Below are 17,966 nucleotides of genomic sequence, written 5' to 3' on the forward strand. Positions count from 1 at the left end.
ACTATCGCCATCTTATAGGGACGAAAATGGAGATCATCACGAAGAATTCTTCTCACAGAACGATCGGATAGTCCAAGGGCAGGTGCGTGTTTACGCGCAGAACGCCGTGGCGATCGCAACATTGACGCTCTCACTGCTTCAATGTTCTCAGGTGATCTAACGGGCCGAGGGATTCCAGTTCTTCCTTTTATCGCACTTACAGTTTGTCTGAATGTAGTGACCCATGTAACAACTGATTTGCGGTCTGAGACGGGAGCCAACGGGGCTAAATTAAAGCGATTCCGAAATGCACGCTGTGTTGCAATAACCGAACATCCGCTTGAAAAGTAAACCTCAACGGCAAAGGCACGCTCCTCACTATTCCAACGCATGATGGCGACTGAACCGTGTCGGGACAAAACTTTACAGTATCCCCTCTTGAACGAGACCGCTATGACATCAACTGAGTGGCACGCATTTTAAAAAAGGAAGTTATACTGCCGCACCCTGTAGAACACTGCTGAAGCCGGACAAAAGCATTCTTATATCGCATAAATACCGCCGCGTGAAAAGAACTAACCCACTCCAGTTGGTTAATTTGGCTTAATCTTAACCACCCCTTAGTTGGAAGGATCTCAGACAAAGGAAGTTAACGCAGGAGAAATGACATCATGCCAAATCGAAACTACTTTACTGGTACTAACTTCACTCGCGTAGACTACCGACAGGGCCTCAAAAAGAAATATGCCACTAGTACAAACCCTTGCTGAGCATGGAAAGGGATACCTTACCTCGCAGAAACAACGGCCTATCCAGTAAAACCAACAAGTGCAGATGCCAGGATGCTGAAACATCAAACGTATATCCCCCATCAACACAGTTTTGGACAACCCAACTGCAGTAGATCCATACATAAACTATGCACCATCGGTACCGTCAATTTTTCTCCAAATATCAGGTAAATAAGATAAAATTCCAGTTTCGACTCGATCTTTTCATCCATTCATTAAACCTATTGTCGAAATTGAACCCCTCTCTAGTAAGAGCTGATTGCATTACATTAAAATAAATGGAAATCCGAACAAGCAATGTCTGGAGAATACGGCGGTTGGGTTAGATTTACCAATGAATCCTTCCAAATATTTTTTGGCCGATGAAGCAACGACGCAGGGCATGACACCAGGCAGTTACCTCAAATATCAAATTGGACCATGGCACAATGTTGGGGATGGGGATGTTTGAATTCCCTTATTAAGGCAAGCCTAGACCGGAGACTGCTTCTTGAACCGTTGATGCTGATGACGATAACCTTTCTTCATCAAATCAATAAACATCCAATAAATGTTAGGACTTTTTAAAACGATACATCAGAGCCTAAAAGGTTGATTAAAGTGTTTATTGGGTCCTTGCATGGAAATATTTAAATTGCAAAATCATCAATGATCCAAGGACCATGGAATAACATGGTTACCAAATTATAAACATGCAACCATGTTCAATAAAACCTAAAAATTGGTTTTCTTATGTCCTGTGCAACCTCCAAAACCGAATAGATTTATCAAATATTTAAAGCCTCCACGCAGGGGATTTCAGTTATTGTAGTATGATTCTATATAAAGATATCTTCAAAGTAGCAAAAAACATTAACCTGAACTCTTTCATTTCTTTAAATCGCTCACCATTTTCTTCACTAAACGTCGCATTAGTCTTTTTGTTGTTTTATTATGCAGTGAATAATTTACATTCGCTAATACTAAATGGTCATTCATAATGCACTCAATCTATCTAATGATGGTACAGATGGTGAGCTGGTGCAGCGGCATGAGTAGCAGCGTAAGCAGGTGCAGCAATATGAACAGGAGCAGCAATGGGAGCAGCAATAACCTTAGCGACTGGTGTGGCTACAGCATGAGCCAATGGTTCGCGGTGGACCACGGCATTGAATCCATTGTGTTCGTCGGCAGTGTAATGGACAGTGCGTTTAAAGCCATCAGCATCAATCAAGCTGTAGGATCCGTGAACGTTGTCTCCGTCACGGGATTCAGCCTGGCTCTTTACATCACCAGTATGTGGATCACTTACACCGTACGAGAAGTCGTACTTGGCTGGAGCATCGTAGTCGACAGGGATGGCTTTAACAACGGCTGGTGCAGCTGCATATGCTACTGGGGCAGGAGCAACAGCTGCATAATGTGGCTGACCAGCATAGGCAGCGGTATAAGCTGGAGCCAAACCCAAATGTCCAGCGCTTACAACTGAAGCCAAAGCAAGAACTGCAACGAACTGCCATAAAGAAGAACAAATAACAAGTCCTTTGTCAAAAAATCCGATCCTTTTACAAAAGGCACATGTACTTACTTTGAATGCCATTTTGAAGTGACCTTTGGTGTATATTACTGCAATAAGCAACAAAAGTGAACTGTACCAACTCTAACTACCGCTGCTCCAATATATACCCCAATGCCCGAAATTGGACATATCATGACCAAGTGACCTTCATACCCATTATGTCCATTCAATTGCATTACTCACTTCGTAACAGTAGATCAAGTAGAAGATTTTCGGTAGGTTTTGATTAAAAATGCCTTCAAGCGTAATAGCTATGCGGAAAAAACTTATGCGGTCGAAATTGTTGCATACACGTCGAACATAACATAACAAAACTAAGCAAAAAGAAGGGTATGAATATGAATTTATTATTTAACAAGAAGTTTTTTTTTCTTCAATTTTTTTCCTATAGATCACGATTTTTTTGCGGTGAAGCTTTCAAACGGAAACTCAATGAAATAATGAGAAAATTATGGGAATGAGTAGATTAGAAGATTTGAAATAGATTTAGAGTTAATGAAGCACGAGCTCAATGCACTCGTATATGCGAGTAGATGCATACGTGCATGTAAACACACATCTCAGTAGACGAGGGTGCGCCAATCTATTGTGAATTCAGATATGTGTGAGATAAAAACTGAATGTTTGTTAGCCAAGATTAATCTCAAGTTGATTATTATTATTATACCTTAGTTACTAATTAACACATATAAGCTCAAGAATAGCGTGAAATTCAACTGTAATTTCGCTCCAGTAACGCCAATTCATATTCCATTTTATATTAGTTTATAAAGACGAAATGGTATATTATATTAAGGTAGTACACTCTGACACTTTCTGAAGATTCAAATGCTCTAAAAACACAAAAATCCATTGAAAGACCAGGGGCACCCAGAAAACCTTCATCAGCGCCAACAATCGAATTGCTACATTGGCGAAACGCGACCCGTTCAAATCATCCAGGGGAATGCAAGCGAAATTGGCAATGTTGTTTGATAACGAACTATTCGAATACGATTAGTAACCTCGAAGTTGCCTGGTAGGCCCAAAAAGTTCCTATGCTTAAAACTGCAAATTTGAAGATGAGGAAAGACTTGACTGCATTGAATCGTCAAATCTGGTGCGAATTAGCGGGTGTGAAAAATTGCGTAATATCCTCTGGAGTGACTAAACAAAATTAAATTTTTTTTGAGAATTGTGGGGTCCTAGGTCCGAATCAACTTAATGCCGGACCGGGTCAAATGGGGAACAACTTACTCATTCTTTTTTTGATCCACGGACCCATCGTTTAGGGCTTAGCACCCAAACTTTCAAAATATTAGGCGATGATGGCTTTACGGTTTCTCACCAGGGCAGAGGCAAATCGTCAGACGCTGCCTCACCTCTATATAAAATGGGTTGCTCCAGGCCAGAATCACATAGCAGAGAAAAGGGGAGGAAATTTGAAAACTTCTCTGGAAGTCCTGAAGCGAACTGCAACATATTTCTACAAACCTTAAACGATATCGCATAAACGTGGTTGGCATACTATTCCTCATTTAGGGGTAACTGGCAATTAAATATATTTTTTATATAGTTTTTCTTTTTGCTGCAAGTGGTATAGCTAAAAATACCCAAGTCTTGAATGCAACGAATTGTTAGTGACATTGGAAGTGTCGTCAAAGAAAAATTGCAGAGTTAAACCGGCAGCAGTTGACCTAACCCCCGGATATACTGACTTTATCAAGTCTCCTTGCCCCGCTCCTTGAACAATAATTGAAGGATTTTTTTACCGAGATCCATAATCGGGATTTGAATACATATTTTTGAGAAAAATAAATCAACTGAGGCACCACTATTGCTAAAGGTGGAAATACTGTTCATCCAGTTTCTTCCCCAGCGCCTACTATAGAAGTCATCTGAATTTTACAAAAATAGAAATATCTTTTTTAAAGTTTGACTTTACAAAAAAGATAAATATTCACTAACCTTCTTTCTCTTCGCCAAAGGACATAGACCCTGCGAATTTTCCATAAATCGCAATCGAAGAAAGTTATCCAAATTCAATACTCAAATGATGAAGTGAAGTGGTTCCAAGGATTCCGTGCTTTATGGACTCCGTCCAATATAATGACGGTATTCCTGCACAAGGAATCGTCAATCTTATAATTCGCAATCACCAATAAAAGTTGGATATACTTATGAAAAAGAGCAAGAAACAAAAAAATTAATAAGGATTAGCCCAATATTCGTTATCAATTGGCGATACGGTTTAAATGCAAGCTTGACGACCAATAGTGTAACTTTTTTGTGAATTTGTTATTTATTCATTTATTAAGTATGGCGAACTATTCACTTTAAAGTAATACTACTCTATGATGTTTTAAGATGCGGTAAATTTCTGCGGAAGAGACCAATTTGAGTCATCGCAGGCATCCAGGATTCCTACCAAACTTTCCGGTATCATACTCCCTACTATGACCTCTGTTAGTGCTATTATACTTTCAAAATGAACTTAAGATAAGTTCCAGTAATTTTCCAAAACATGTATAGTATTCTACTATTATTTGAGCCTATATTGGATTACCGCAACCGGGATGAAGTAGCGTTCCACAAATGGTGTTCTTTGTGATCGACGTGTCAACGAACGTCTCAAATCGAAAATTCACCGCCATGTCGTCCGTCCTGTCGCCCTCTATGGTTCTGAGTGTTCGTTGACTATAAAAGACAATAAACGATGTCTTGCTGAATGGAAACGAAGATGTTACGTTGCACTAATGCCATGACACGTTTTGATCACATCCGAAATGAGATATCCGCGATCGTTATGAGGTTGCCTTGATGGTGGAAAAATTGCGAAAAAGGCGTCTTCGATGGTGTGGTCGCGCAATTCGTGCTACCGAGAATTCACTTGCCAAAATTGATCTGAACATCGAAGTCGATGATAAACGACCAAAAGGCCGGCCGAAACAGCGAGGGCTTAATACGCTGGATGGGGATTTAAAAGCCTCGAGATTGCACCCAGATCAGATCATCAGATAGAGCCAAATAGCTGAAGAAGAAAAAGAAGATGGGGATGAGAGAGAAGTCATATGGAGCATCGGCGTCATTTTTGAAGCTTTTTGGTTTAGGAAGTTTCTGCGAAAAAATCGTTGGTTTAAGTGAGCACTTTAAAAGTAATAATCGAGAGTTTTGAGCCGCTTAATCTCAACATAAAATGATGATGCATACATGGGGTCTCGTAGTCGCTACATTGCTTCTAAATTTCATGTCAATAGATGGAACGGCTTCCGATCGAACTACTTGTGAGAGACAGGTAGACAAACAAACAGACAATAAATCAATTTTATTATGGTTTTGTTTTAAACAAAAAAAAAACGGGCGGTTTGGTTCAATAGCACTAAAGAGATGATGCCTGCGCATATTACCGTGAATGAAACAACCACATTCTGCCGATAGGTGTCTCGCACTCGATTCATAACCACAAACACAAGACACGGCTATATCAATGAATCAAAGGAACACCGCCTGAAAGCGATAGTGAGAACTCTAGTGCAGAAATAAAGGCTTATGAGAGCTTATGTTGACTATCACATAAATGAATAAACCAGCGCAGTATATGATCTGCGGTGTGCACAGCTTACAGTCAACTGATTTCTGAAATTGATCTGTAATCAGAAACCTTGCGCCGACAAAGCTAACTGTCCTCATATCGTGAAAAGCAATCAATCCATATTCTCATGTTTGCATTTGAGAATTGTAAAGCGGATGATCATGTCATTAATGTGCACAGCTAAGTGGGTCAATTTATACAGTAGCAACCCACAATATAAATTAAAGCCCCCCCCCCCCATATCATACACACAGTGATATAGTTTACAAGCATGGGGATCAGTTTATCACCGTTTGTTAAGCCTAAATAAACACATTCAGTAGTGAAAATAAATCATAAACATTTCAACGCTTTTTATTATATTCGCTAATTAAAAAAAATACAAATGTAATCAACAAACTTACTACCGATAAAAACATTACGCTTCTTATAATCTAAAAAGATATTCTCAAATATTTATTTCAAGGATGTGGTTGATAAAAGTTGTTCTGAAAGGCACTTGAATGTGCTATGGGGTATGCATGGATTGGAGTAAACGTGGGAAATAGTGGAGGATGGTTTGGGACTACATGGTGATGATCATGATGGTAATTATGCGGTACCGGAGGATAGTTTGGGCCTACATGATGATCATCATGATGGTAATTATGCGGTACCGGTTCATGATGATGTGGTGGAGGTGGTGGTGGTGGTGGAAGATGTTGATCAGAACCAACTGGGAAAGGAGCTGGCACCACTGCTCCATTATGGATATGATGATGATGCGATTGTTGGGGAGGAATATTTCCGTGATGGCTAGGAATCTGACCTTCACGATGAACTACCGCATTAAATCCTGTTTCATCGTCTGCGCGATACTCAACCGTTCGTTTTCGACCGTCCGCATCTATGATACTATAATGTCCTGCAACGTTATCGCCATGACGCACTTCATGTTGACTTTTGACATCACCAGTGAATCCATCGTGGACGGCATAGCCAAATTCGTATTTTGGAAAATGTACTGGGTATTGGGGTATATCTGCACTTTCCGGAATAGGTCTGGCCAAAATTGAAGTATCCACCACTAAAAATATTAAAACCTAAAAGTAAAAACAAGACTTTTATTTGGTTTGCTTTTGAGCAGATATTTAAAAATACTATTGGAGTAAATTTAGTAAATGTGGACATAGAATATATCAAACGACCAATCACATTCTAATAACAGTCATTCACACAATCAGAATAAAAGAACAAAATAGGATAAATATTTGAAAAGCTATCCTCACTCCAAAAAAGCGCATTGTCGATCCTTCAAGGAATAAAATCTACAACACGTATCAAGCGAATAAACAAACTGATGCCAAACAAATAATTTGCATAGACTTTTATAGTTGGAAACGTTTATGAAAGTTTTTCACCAGAGATTCCGAGTTTATGATCTATGGCGTCTAACTACTGAAATTCTACACCTTAGCGACATTGTTTTCTTATATTTCAAAGCAAGCGCATTGCGTTTTGCGCTTATCTTCAAAAGACACTTTCACTGAAGTCAATCTGCATATGGTATTTGATACTGATATGTACCTAGTCTTAATGACTTCTTCTCAAAGTTGAAATGTTTGCTAGACCATGAGTTAACATATGTTTGCGGAATAGCTTCCGGTAGCCGGAAGACGGATGAAGTTCAAAAAAAAAGCTTATTACAGTTTCCAACATTATGTAATTTGAATCAATTAAGGAAGTTAAATTATTGATAATTGGTATAGGTAATTGAATAATTGAGGATTTTCCTGGCCTAACTATTCCTTTGCTGTATGTCTAATTCTGATATTTTTCGGTATTGATATCTAAATACGCAAAATCGCCTTTTTTGGAATAAAAGGGGAGTGAATGCGTGTCCAGAATAATTCCAAAAATTAATACTGAACAGTCTTCTTTCCGCCGAAAATAATTCGAGCTAAATTAAGGGGTCTAAAAGGGATGAAACCTTGGAGTAAATTCTAAGTTACTGCGATGTGTTATATAGGTAAAGATTTGTCTGGAAGGATCTGGTATATAGGTGAAAATGGATAACAACAATAAATTATGTTTTCCATATATGAGCCTGGCATCACAGCGTTCATTTACAAAGAATTAAATTTTCATCGTTGCCCATTGGGTTGCATGAAAGGTCACATTTTCTACTTTTAAACACCTAATATTTTTATGGAAGGTAATTCTGACTTTTAGCCCTGCAAAATCATCAATTTCTCTTACTTACAAACAATATTGTCATCATACAATTTTTATTCGTACCTCTGAATATCTATTTCCAATCAAAACATGAACGCACAAATTTTACGTGGGTTTAATATCGTCGAATTCAGTAAAGTTTTATGACAACAGATTGTAACATATTTCAAATAAAATATCTAAACACAGAATGACCATCAAAGAAATTTTTCCTAATCAACAATTGATTGACGATCGTAACAAAAAGTAGTGCACGCTTGATGCTCAGCAATTGTATCTCACTTACTTGGTACAAATTTCTATAAAATCCATATTTGGCAGGATTTAAAAATTTTTATGCATGTTGCAACACACTAGTTATTTAAAATGTCATTTTTGAGTGGTTCATTAAAACGCTTGCGACATTTTCGATTACCTAGTACACGTGTTTATACATAGTATGTACATATATGTAGATATTTAGCGCTTTTAATTACGGAAATTATCTCTGCCTTAGAAATGTAGTGGAATATCTATTATGGCTTAAAATGTTCGGATTAGATACTTTTCAAATTTCAAAGGGTATTTCATAGTATTCAATTTCTTTGATTTCTTTGATTTGAGGTTGATTTATAATAATAGATGATATTCCCATAGTTGGAACGAATTACCGAATGATATATTCTAGTAATTTTTTTAAACGCTAACTACCACTTTTCTAAAAGTCGAAGTCCTTCACGAGGAACCAAATCATATTTCGAACGATGGTGCACACACACAAAATATATTTGAATATTTTAAAGGAATTTACTCCATAAACCTTTTCTAGCCTTTTATTACCAAATATTATTTTTTCCAAATACTCAGTGACTAGATAACACATAATCTCTATAGCCCGTTTGCACATTCTTCTCAAATTAAGAACATGGCAATTAACTAAACCAGCCCCATTTTCAAGGATCTTACTATTCCATTCCGCAAAATTACTTTCACGAAAATCAACGGAAAATTAAAAAATCATCATATAACAATAAGCACCACACTGAGAAAAGTGCAAATCATAGACTTATGCCGGCACACCGGTAGCCGGTACTGGAGGTCATCCGTAATGGTCACATAATCATTTTATTTCCAATTAAAAGAGTAATAATTCATGTAGATAAACGTATTGGCATCAGAGCTGAAATCAAATGGTTCAACGTAAATAAATGACCGCGGAACTGTTCCGCTAGTCAAGTTATACGTTGAGTAACTTTAAGAACATGGGGCCGTGCAACAACCTTAACCCCAGAGTATCTTTTCACTGTAACTCAATTTCATTTGAAATCATTTCTTAACTTCAACAGCATTCAATTAACTTGTATATAACATAGCGGCGATAGAGCTTCATTTATCCATCTTTAATCAGTTTTACAAATGCGAAGCGACAATAAGAACAACAATGAAAGAAAACAAGATCGAATTATCTGGTGACCAATAAAACCACAACCACAGAGTGCAACCGGTGGGTTAAAATTACATTCGATACATCTATCTATGTATATTTAATTTTTAATTATTTTTTAAATCTAACCGGACGTGCATTATTTCCCACAGATTCCTACACCCATTCGGTTGCTCGTAATTGGAAACTAACAGCTAAAAATTCAAACGTCCTTGCAAGAACAATCGCCTGGACGAAAAATACGAAATGGTCCAATGTTCTCATAAGTACCCAACTGTAAAGTTCACCGGCTACCTTTGATATTTCGCTTGCTACTTTCGTGGATTTATTTCGTTTGATAATGAAATATTGTAATTCGGAATGATCTTGAATGCGTTTTAGATTTTTGGCATTTCAAACGTTGCAATATTTCCCACAGATAACTGAGACGCAAGCAATCTGATTTCAGTTCGAAACTGTATTCACATATAATACTAATACTATCTCCACCCCGTCTAATTTTTTTTGATAGAGTTTGATTGAATCCACCTTCCCTAAAAAAAGCGTCATTTGTAGCATTTTCAAAAATACAAAATGATTCCATTAGCTTTTTTGCCATAATTTGAAAGGCACTCGAAATGCCCACTTGACTAATTCAATATTTGGCATTGTGCACTTACGCGTACTCGACAAGAGCTACTTGACCGCCTATTGAGAGCACAGAAAGTGAAGTTGACACCTGAGTGTTTTTTCCCACGGATTTGCATGCTTGCGGTTTACTTGTAACATATTTGTGCGAATTTTCGCTCAATGACGAATAAGATGCATACAAAAATAATTGGTAGCTAGAATGGAGAATACAGACCTTGTGACTATTATGTAAAAAAAATCATTTTGTTTTCCAGCAAAAGTATATTTTATTAGAAACTAGTTTAACTGTTTTCAGGAGAAAAAATGATTTTAATAATTCTTGGTGGGCGAGCAGATAACTCTTATTATTATCGCCCAATATTGACTTTCCATACTCGAATGTACAGCTTTGTTAAACGCAAGACCTTTTTAGGCAAGATAAGTAATCGTATTACCACTGATTACAGGGAGACTTGAAGGAATGTAATTGCCAATTCCTTGAGCCCATAATTTAGTAATGAGAGCCTTCCATATAATTTGAACATGATGACTTCACCAGAGAAGGGAGTAAGATTAAATAGTTAAACAGTTCCAACCGACCCCGCTTCTAAACGCGACAAGGGCTGAAAAAAAGAAGTTCCAATTAAATTTCTTGACAATTACCGGTACCCATCGACAGACGAGCAAATACGTAATTGATGGGGATAGCTATATGCTGATAATGTGTAGCTGGTGGAATCAAAATCTTGTGGACCTTCAGAAGAATTTAGCTAAAAATGTAATTAATCCTTTTCGAACATTAAAGACACACAAAGGAAATCACAAGTTTTACTGGATGTACCAGTCGTGGTGAAGTCCGTGCTTACCTATTGAGTACTAACTAAAGTTGCTAAAGGTGGCGCAAAAGCAAACCATCAACAAACTGTGCTGGCTCCAAAAACTCGCCAACCTCTGCATTATGGATGCCATGAAGAGCACAGTTCCCCCCTTCTTGATCTGGAGACGGTGCTACAGTTGCCTGAGAGTAAGAAAACTGAAAATGATTTACAACCCAATCAATGACTTCTACGAGAACAATATTCAGACTTTGTAATGAAGAAGGCGAATGAGCCCTCTACATCATATTTGACGTCCGTGTGCTCCCGCGATGGAAACATACACCTGAGGAACACCAAACCCTGAAGAACAACTCGATCAGATAATAACAAGTGAATCCCCATAACCTAGCAGGTAGGACGAAATTTTTCACACATATGATCTTCAGTCCATCCAACCAGGCAAGCTTGATGGAATACATACATGCTATGATTCTGAAACAAAGTGTCAAAGAAATAGATGTCAATGAGCAATGAGCTTAGCTTCAAACTGCAGTGCATGTTTATTATGACTACAAGAATAATACTACCTGATCAAATCAAGAATGAGTCTATAGATGGATTCATATGGATCGATATATGGATCGACCTGGGAGAATGACAGAACACACACCGAACTTCACTTTAGAGCAGAACCCCCTAAACAGTCGACTATCATAAATACTCCTTTCTATAGATTTCCTATTAGATAAAATTTGTCGTGAATACTTACGAAGTTATAAGTTATAAGAGCGTCTTGAACAAAGTCATTAGTCTGAATATATTCTTCAGAATTAGGTTCAGCAAGATGGCTTAGAAGATAACAGCACTAAGCTGTTGTAACGGTACGTCGAGTATCGTGATTGAAATTCAGATAGCAGGCGACTCAGCTATGTGTCAAATCATTCATAGTTTACCATACCAACTTGAATTGTTGTGAAATCGATTAGTATTATTAAAAGCATTTAACAATACGAAAGACTTAAGCGACTAACTTTTTTAAACATGTTCAATACCTATACTCCAACCGATGGGAAGTGATTCCCTAGCTAGTGCCGTGATAGTACATTATAATATCTACGACTTATAGATTCAACGTGCCTCCCAACATCAAAATACTTCAATACAAACAATAAACCAATTGATTCCTGGATAAACACGAATACAAGATCGATTATTTCGTGACTGGCGACCTTGGCAAGAATCCTTCTGAATGTGTTTGTTGATTTGCTCCATAGTTTACCATTACTTTCTTGAAATGAGGCTTAGATCCAGACCGAATTATTATGAAATCGATTATTTTTATTAAAAGCATTTAGCAATACGAAAGACTTAAGCGACTAACTTTTATTTAATACGTTCAGTGCCGACGCTTCAACCGGTGCGAAGTGGTACTCTACCTGATGCAAAGACTTAAGCGACTAACTTTTATTTAATACGTTCAGTGCCCACGCTCCAACCAGTGCGAAGTGGTACCCTACCTGATGCAATGGCATTTCTACGACTTATAGACTTATAACGTGTCTCCCAACTTAAAAATACTTCAATGCAAATGGTACACTCATTGGATCCTGGAGTAACGCGATTATAAAGCCAATTACTTCGTGACTGACGACCCTGGCAAGAATCCTTCTGAATGTGTTAATTTACTGCTGACCACATCCTTGAAATGAAGCTTAGATCCAGATTGAATTGTTGTGAAATCGATTATTTTTATTAAAAGATTTTAGCACCACGAAAGACTTAAGCGACTAACTTTTTTTTAATATATTCTCAGTGCACACGCTCCAACCGGTGAGAGGTGGTGCCCTAATTGGTGAAATGATAAAACATTGGATTTCTACGACAACCTTAAACTTAAAAATACTTCAATGCAAATAATACGCTCATTGGTTCCTGGATTAACGCGACTATAAGGTCGATTTTGCGTTACTGACGACACTGGCAAGAATCCTTTCGAATGTGTTAATTTCTTTGGAATGTTTATTATATATATATATGGTTGTCATTCAACTTTCTGAGCATAGAGCGCCAATCACACTTACCCGTCATCCTTCGCTGTTTGCTGAGATGCCCTTAAATTGTCCCAGAACTTCCTGAGGCGCCGCACTCCTCCTTTCCGCCAGCCAAGTTTCAAAATAGCAGCACAGCAACGTACTCCGACAGGTGTTCACCAAGGCTTGAAGCTTTCTAGTGACAGTCGGGGTCGCTTTTCAAGTACTGCTCCCATATATATTAACACAGAAAGAACACTAACACAGAAAAATCTCAACTTGTCCTTGGTGCATAACTGCATTTCCAGATTTTAGATAAGGTTATGAAAGCGAATCTAGCGCTACTAATGTTTCGAGCGACATATAGTTTAGTGCCACCGTTGACAGAAATCACGCTTCCTAGATATACAAGCCTTCCACAATGCCACAGATAACAAAAAGAAATATTATCGATTAAAAGGTGTTGCTCTGATAAACTCTGTTGTGAACCTAAAATTCCTTCGAAACCTTACAACGATGTAGCACGTGACATTTTCCGCCTTCATATGTCGTTCTGATAAAAACTATTAGTTTGCCTGCAATATCCCAATATATATAGTGCACGGGGGATACATTCTCTATTCACACTGCCGAAATCTTTCTCGAAATCGATAAAGAGCAGGTGAAGCCAAGATCTAAACTCCACGCACTATTTCAAGAAAATCGGTAGGGCGTTGATGTGATCAATGCCAGAGGATGTTCTATGCGTTCCAAGACTATTTTAGCTATTGTCCTTGCGACGGCAGATAGCACCCAGATACCATTTCAATTGTCACACTCAAAACGATCGTCCCCTTCTTCCACTGCTCTCAGGGTCTCAGATATCAAAGATATCCGTGCAAGTGGAAATAACAGACCTGCAGTAATGCAGATGGAATGCATTGATGGCCCAGATGATTTCTCTTCCGCTTGGAGAAACAGTCCGTATCCGCATCTTACAGTGACTAGCCATTTCATCCACATGAGGCAGAATTTCACCGCATGTGAGATGGTTATCGCCCGGGTTGTAATGCTCCTTCCACCTCTTTTGCTGTTCGTCTTCGTGGATGAGGAGTTGAGCGTCAACGTCCCGTACAGGGCCATTGTAAAGTTTAGGACTGCATGCAATTTCCTTTCTGATGCAGTATACACTTTTGAAATCATTGCCTTCCGCGGCATCTTCTGCTTCCCTGACCAGGCTATAAAGAAGGAAGGAAGGGTTAGTATTTAAATTGGCAGTTCATATTGAGATGCATTTAAAAAGTTAGTTGTTTATATTTCATTCTTGGTTTTTTCCTTTTTTATTGTATTGTACAACATAATAAGTAACAGCGAAAAAAATACGTTAACCCTAAATGCTTCTCTGATCATCATTATTTGTAATCGTTTCCGCTTCCCCCATTTGATAATCTTTTCGAGAATTTTCAATCTCTCGTTTTCCTCTGAGCTAATTTAAGAAAAATTGCATATAAAACTTGTTTAAACTATATGTCTCTCTACTATATGAAAACAGAAATACCTTCAAATTTACTTGCCCATTTCAAAATCAACCAGCTTTAAATTACTTTAGATAAACCACGCAACATCACATAACACCTAAACGCCATTAAATTACAAGTACACATTGCAAAGTGTAAGCCGCCAGTTTTACATTCATAATACCTTGACAAGTATTCAGATTGCATTAATTTTCTGCACTCTTTGCAAATTTTCCTCTAATTTTGTGCGTACACAATTTTTGTGAATATACAAAAAGGTATATAACGTATGCTTGCCTGTCTTCTCACTTTAATTTCTTTGGAAATTCTTTCGTTTGCATGGAATCTGTGTGAAATTTCTTTGAGAAATGTGTAGGATAACCGCGATAACTTGTTTTTTCAATATTTGACTTATACTTCATAAAATATACCACATTAAAGTTCAATATATTTATATGCAATTTCGTAAACTAATTTCTAAGGGAGCCTTTTCATATAAAAGTGAATGCATATCTGGATTGGGTTACAGTTTTTTCTACTGATCAAATATAGCAACAAGTTAGAAATGAGTCCTAAGGTACTGCAATTTTCAAATTGAGAGTTTTTCATTTTAAATAACATCAAACAATTCTTTTCGAACTCACTACATAATAACCCAAAACCTTTTACCCATTAGATTATCTTCATTTTTGCAATAATTGTTTCAACCAATGCAGTTGAATATTATCAAGCCCCAGCATATCATCAGTCAGCTCTAATCAAGTCTTATGCGCCTATCGTAAAACAGTTAGAAGTGGAAGCACCAGCAAAATATGACTTTTCTTATGGAGTTCAAGATGACCACACTGGGGATATCAAAAGTCAAACAGAGTCACGAGATGGAGACGTTGTCCATGGGTCTTACACATTGATAGATCCAGATGGCTACAAACGTACTGTAGAATATTCCGCTGATAAACACAATGGTTTCAATGCTGTCGTTCACCGAGATCCAATTGGGCACCCGGTAAAGAAAATAATTACTCCTGTAGCCAAAGCTATCACTGCTCCTATCTATCAGGGATACTCCCACTATTGAAAACCAACCATTTGTAAAAAAACAGCTTTACATATAAAGGCAATTGTAATGCCTTCAATTTCTTCGGCTAAAATACAGAAATACAAACGAAATGACTTCATTACATTTTGGATGAAGTACATAATTTCGTTTTTCAATTCGAATAACACAAATTTCTAAACCATGTCTACTTTTTACTTACTTAAAATTTTAATCTTTTCACGGCACAGTCGTGTCAATTACATAATATATTGTTAACGTAATAAAACCATATAAATTATAAAAAATGAGTTTTTCATCATCATCATCAACGGCGCAACAACCGGTATCCGGTCTAGGCCTGCCTTAATAAGGAACTCCAGACATCCCGATTTTGCGCCGAGGTCCACCAATTCGATATCCCTAAAAACTGTCTGGCGTCCTGACCCACGCCACTCCATCTTAGGCAGGGTCTGCCTCGTCTTCTTTTTCTACCATAGATATTGCCCTTATAGACTTTCCGAGTGGGATCATCCTCATCTATACGGATTAAGTGACCCGCCCACCGTAACCTATTGAGCCGGATTTTATCCACAACCGGACGGTCATGGTATCGCTCATAGATTTCGTCATTGTGTAGGCTACGGAATCGTCCATCCTCATGTAAGGGGCCAAAAATTCTTCGGAGGATTCTTCTCTCGAACGCGGCCAAGAGTTCGCAATTTTTCTTGCTAAGAACCCAAGTTTCCGAGGAATACATGAGGACTGGCAAGATCATAGTCTTGTACAGTAAGAGCTTTGATCCTATGGTGGTCGAAATAGGCTCTGTTGGCTGACAACAACCATGCGCGGATTTCATCATCGTAGTTGTTATCGGTTGTGATTTTCGACCCTAGATAGGAGAAATTGTCAACGGTCTCAAAGTTGTATTCTCCTATTCTTATTCTTCTTCGTGTTTGTGTTTGACCAGTGCGGTTTGATGTTGTTGGTTGATTCGTCTTCGGTGCTGACGTTGCCACCATATATTTTGTCTTGCCTTCATTGATGTGCGGCCCAAGATCTCGCGCCGCCTGTTCGATCTGGATGAAGGCAGTTTGTACATCTCGGGTCGTTCTTCCCATGATGTCGATATCGTCAGCATAGGCCAGTAGTTGGGTGGACTTGAAGAGGATCGTACCTCTTGCATTTACCTCGGCATCACGGATCACTTTCTCGAGGGCCAGGTTAAAGAGGACGCATGATAGCGCATCCCCTTGTCGTAGACCGTTGTTGATGTCGAATGGTCTTGAGAGTGATCCTGCTGCTTTTATCTGGCCTCGCACATTGGTCAGGGTCAGCCTAGTCAGTCTTATTAATTTCGTCGTGATACCGAATTCTCCCATGGCCGTGTACAGTTTTACCCTGGCTATGCTATCATAGGCGGCTTTAAAGTCGATGAACAGATGGTGCAACTGTTGTCCATATTCCAACAGTTTTTCCATCGCTTGCCGCAGAGAGAAAATCTGATCTGTTGCTGATTTGCCTGGAGTGAAGCCTCTTTGGTATGGGCCAATGATGTTCTGGGCGTATGGGGCTATCCGGCCTAGTAAGATAGTGGAGAATATCTTATAGATGGTACTCAGCAACGTGATACCTCTATAATTGCTGCACTGTGTGATATCTCCCTTTTTATGTATGAGACAGATAATGCCTCGTTGCCAATCGTCAGGCATTGATTCGCTGTCCCATACCTTGAGCACAAGTTGATGAACCACTTGGTGTAACTGGTCGCCTCCATATTTAACCAATTCGGCTGTAATTCCATCGGCTCCTGGCGACTTATGATTTTTTAGCCGATGAATTGCACGGACTGTTTCTCCTAAACTTGGTGGTGGCAGTATTTGTCCGTCGTCTTCAGTTGGCGGGACCTCCAGCTCCCCGATGTTCTGGTTGTTCAGTAGCTCATCAAAGTACTCAAAAAATGAGTTTTTAATTGCCAGAAAGCTCTGTCTGAGGATGTACGATTTTTATTAAATCGAAAATTTCGGATAGAGTCAAGACGTTCTCGAATCACCTTATCATCGCCGAGTGGTGATTGCCCATGAAGAACGTCAACGCACTCTTATCGAGTGTCAGTCAGTCTTACCTGCACAGGAATGGGAAGGCGTCATCTTCTGATTGTGTGTTCTACTCTGGAGTGGCAGACGACGCTAAACACACCTTTTTCTCTTGCAAGAGGGGGGACGGCTTTCGTCAGCAACTTTATGCAGACACAGGGGAACTCTCTCCGCACAACATTGTCGGCTAAAATCGTGTTGGGCATTATGTTCGGGCTCTTCTTATTACGGAAAAAAGATTGAACTCAATTGGCGGGGGGACCGGATGGTAAGGGGTTCCCTGAACTACCAACTTCCTTCCTTCCCTCCTTTCCCGTTGGTAAAAAAGATTCCCTGGCTTGAAGG

General features: G+C 38.7%; 3 protein-coding genes across 3 annotated transcripts; 1 reads left to right on the forward strand and 2 right to left on the reverse strand.

Annotated features, from left to right (window-relative positions):
* Positions 1–1,681: 1,681 nt before the first annotated feature.
* On the reverse strand, positions 1,682–2,488 carry LOC119652323 (cuticle protein 7-like). The gene is made up of 2 exons (XM_038056334.1): positions 2,338–2,488; positions 1,682–2,262 (listed from the first exon to the last, which is right to left on the reverse strand). Exons 1-2 carry the CDS (start codon positions 2,347–2,349, stop codon positions 1,765–1,767), a joined length of 510 nt encoding a protein of 169 aa, XP_037912262.1. The 5' UTR covers positions 2,350–2,488; the 3' UTR covers positions 1,682–1,764.
* A 3,872-nt stretch (positions 2,489–6,360) lies between these two features.
* Positions 6,361–7,201, reverse strand: LOC119652204 (pupal cuticle protein Edg-84A-like). Its single transcript, XM_038056145.1, has 2 exons — positions 7,168–7,201; positions 6,361–6,981 (listed from the first exon to the last, which is right to left on the reverse strand). Exons 1-2 carry the CDS (start codon positions 7,180–7,182, stop codon positions 6,361–6,363), a joined length of 636 nt encoding a protein of 211 aa, XP_037912073.1. The 5' UTR covers positions 7,183–7,201.
* Positions 7,202–14,905: 7,704 nt separating this feature from the next.
* Positions 14,906–15,833, forward strand: LOC119652326 (cuticle protein 7-like). The gene is made up of 2 exons (XM_038056336.1): positions 14,906–15,066; positions 15,166–15,833. Exons 1-2 carry the CDS (start codon positions 14,995–14,997, stop codon positions 15,565–15,567), a joined length of 474 nt encoding a protein of 157 aa, XP_037912264.1. The 5' UTR covers positions 14,906–14,994; the 3' UTR covers positions 15,568–15,833.
* Positions 15,834–17,966: the final 2,133 nt, after the last annotated feature.

The sequence above is a fragment of the Hermetia illucens genome, chromosome 3 (genome assembly GCF_905115235.1).
Source record: "Hermetia illucens chromosome 3, iHerIll2.2.curated.20191125, whole genome shotgun sequence".
NCBI lineage: Eukaryota > Metazoa > Arthropoda > Insecta > Diptera > Stratiomyidae > Hermetia > Hermetia illucens.

What these genes read in the sequence shown, in the direction of transcription:
- LOC119652326 (XM_038056336.1), top strand. Translation starts at nt 14,995, where the DNA reads ATGCATATCTGGATTGGGTTACAGTTTTTTCTACTGATCAAATATAGC. An exon ending in AGTTAGAAATGAGTCCTAAG is followed by an intron (nt 15,067 to 15,165) that starts GTACTGCAATTT and finishes TTTACCCATTAG; the next exon opens with ATTATCTTCATTTTTGCAAT.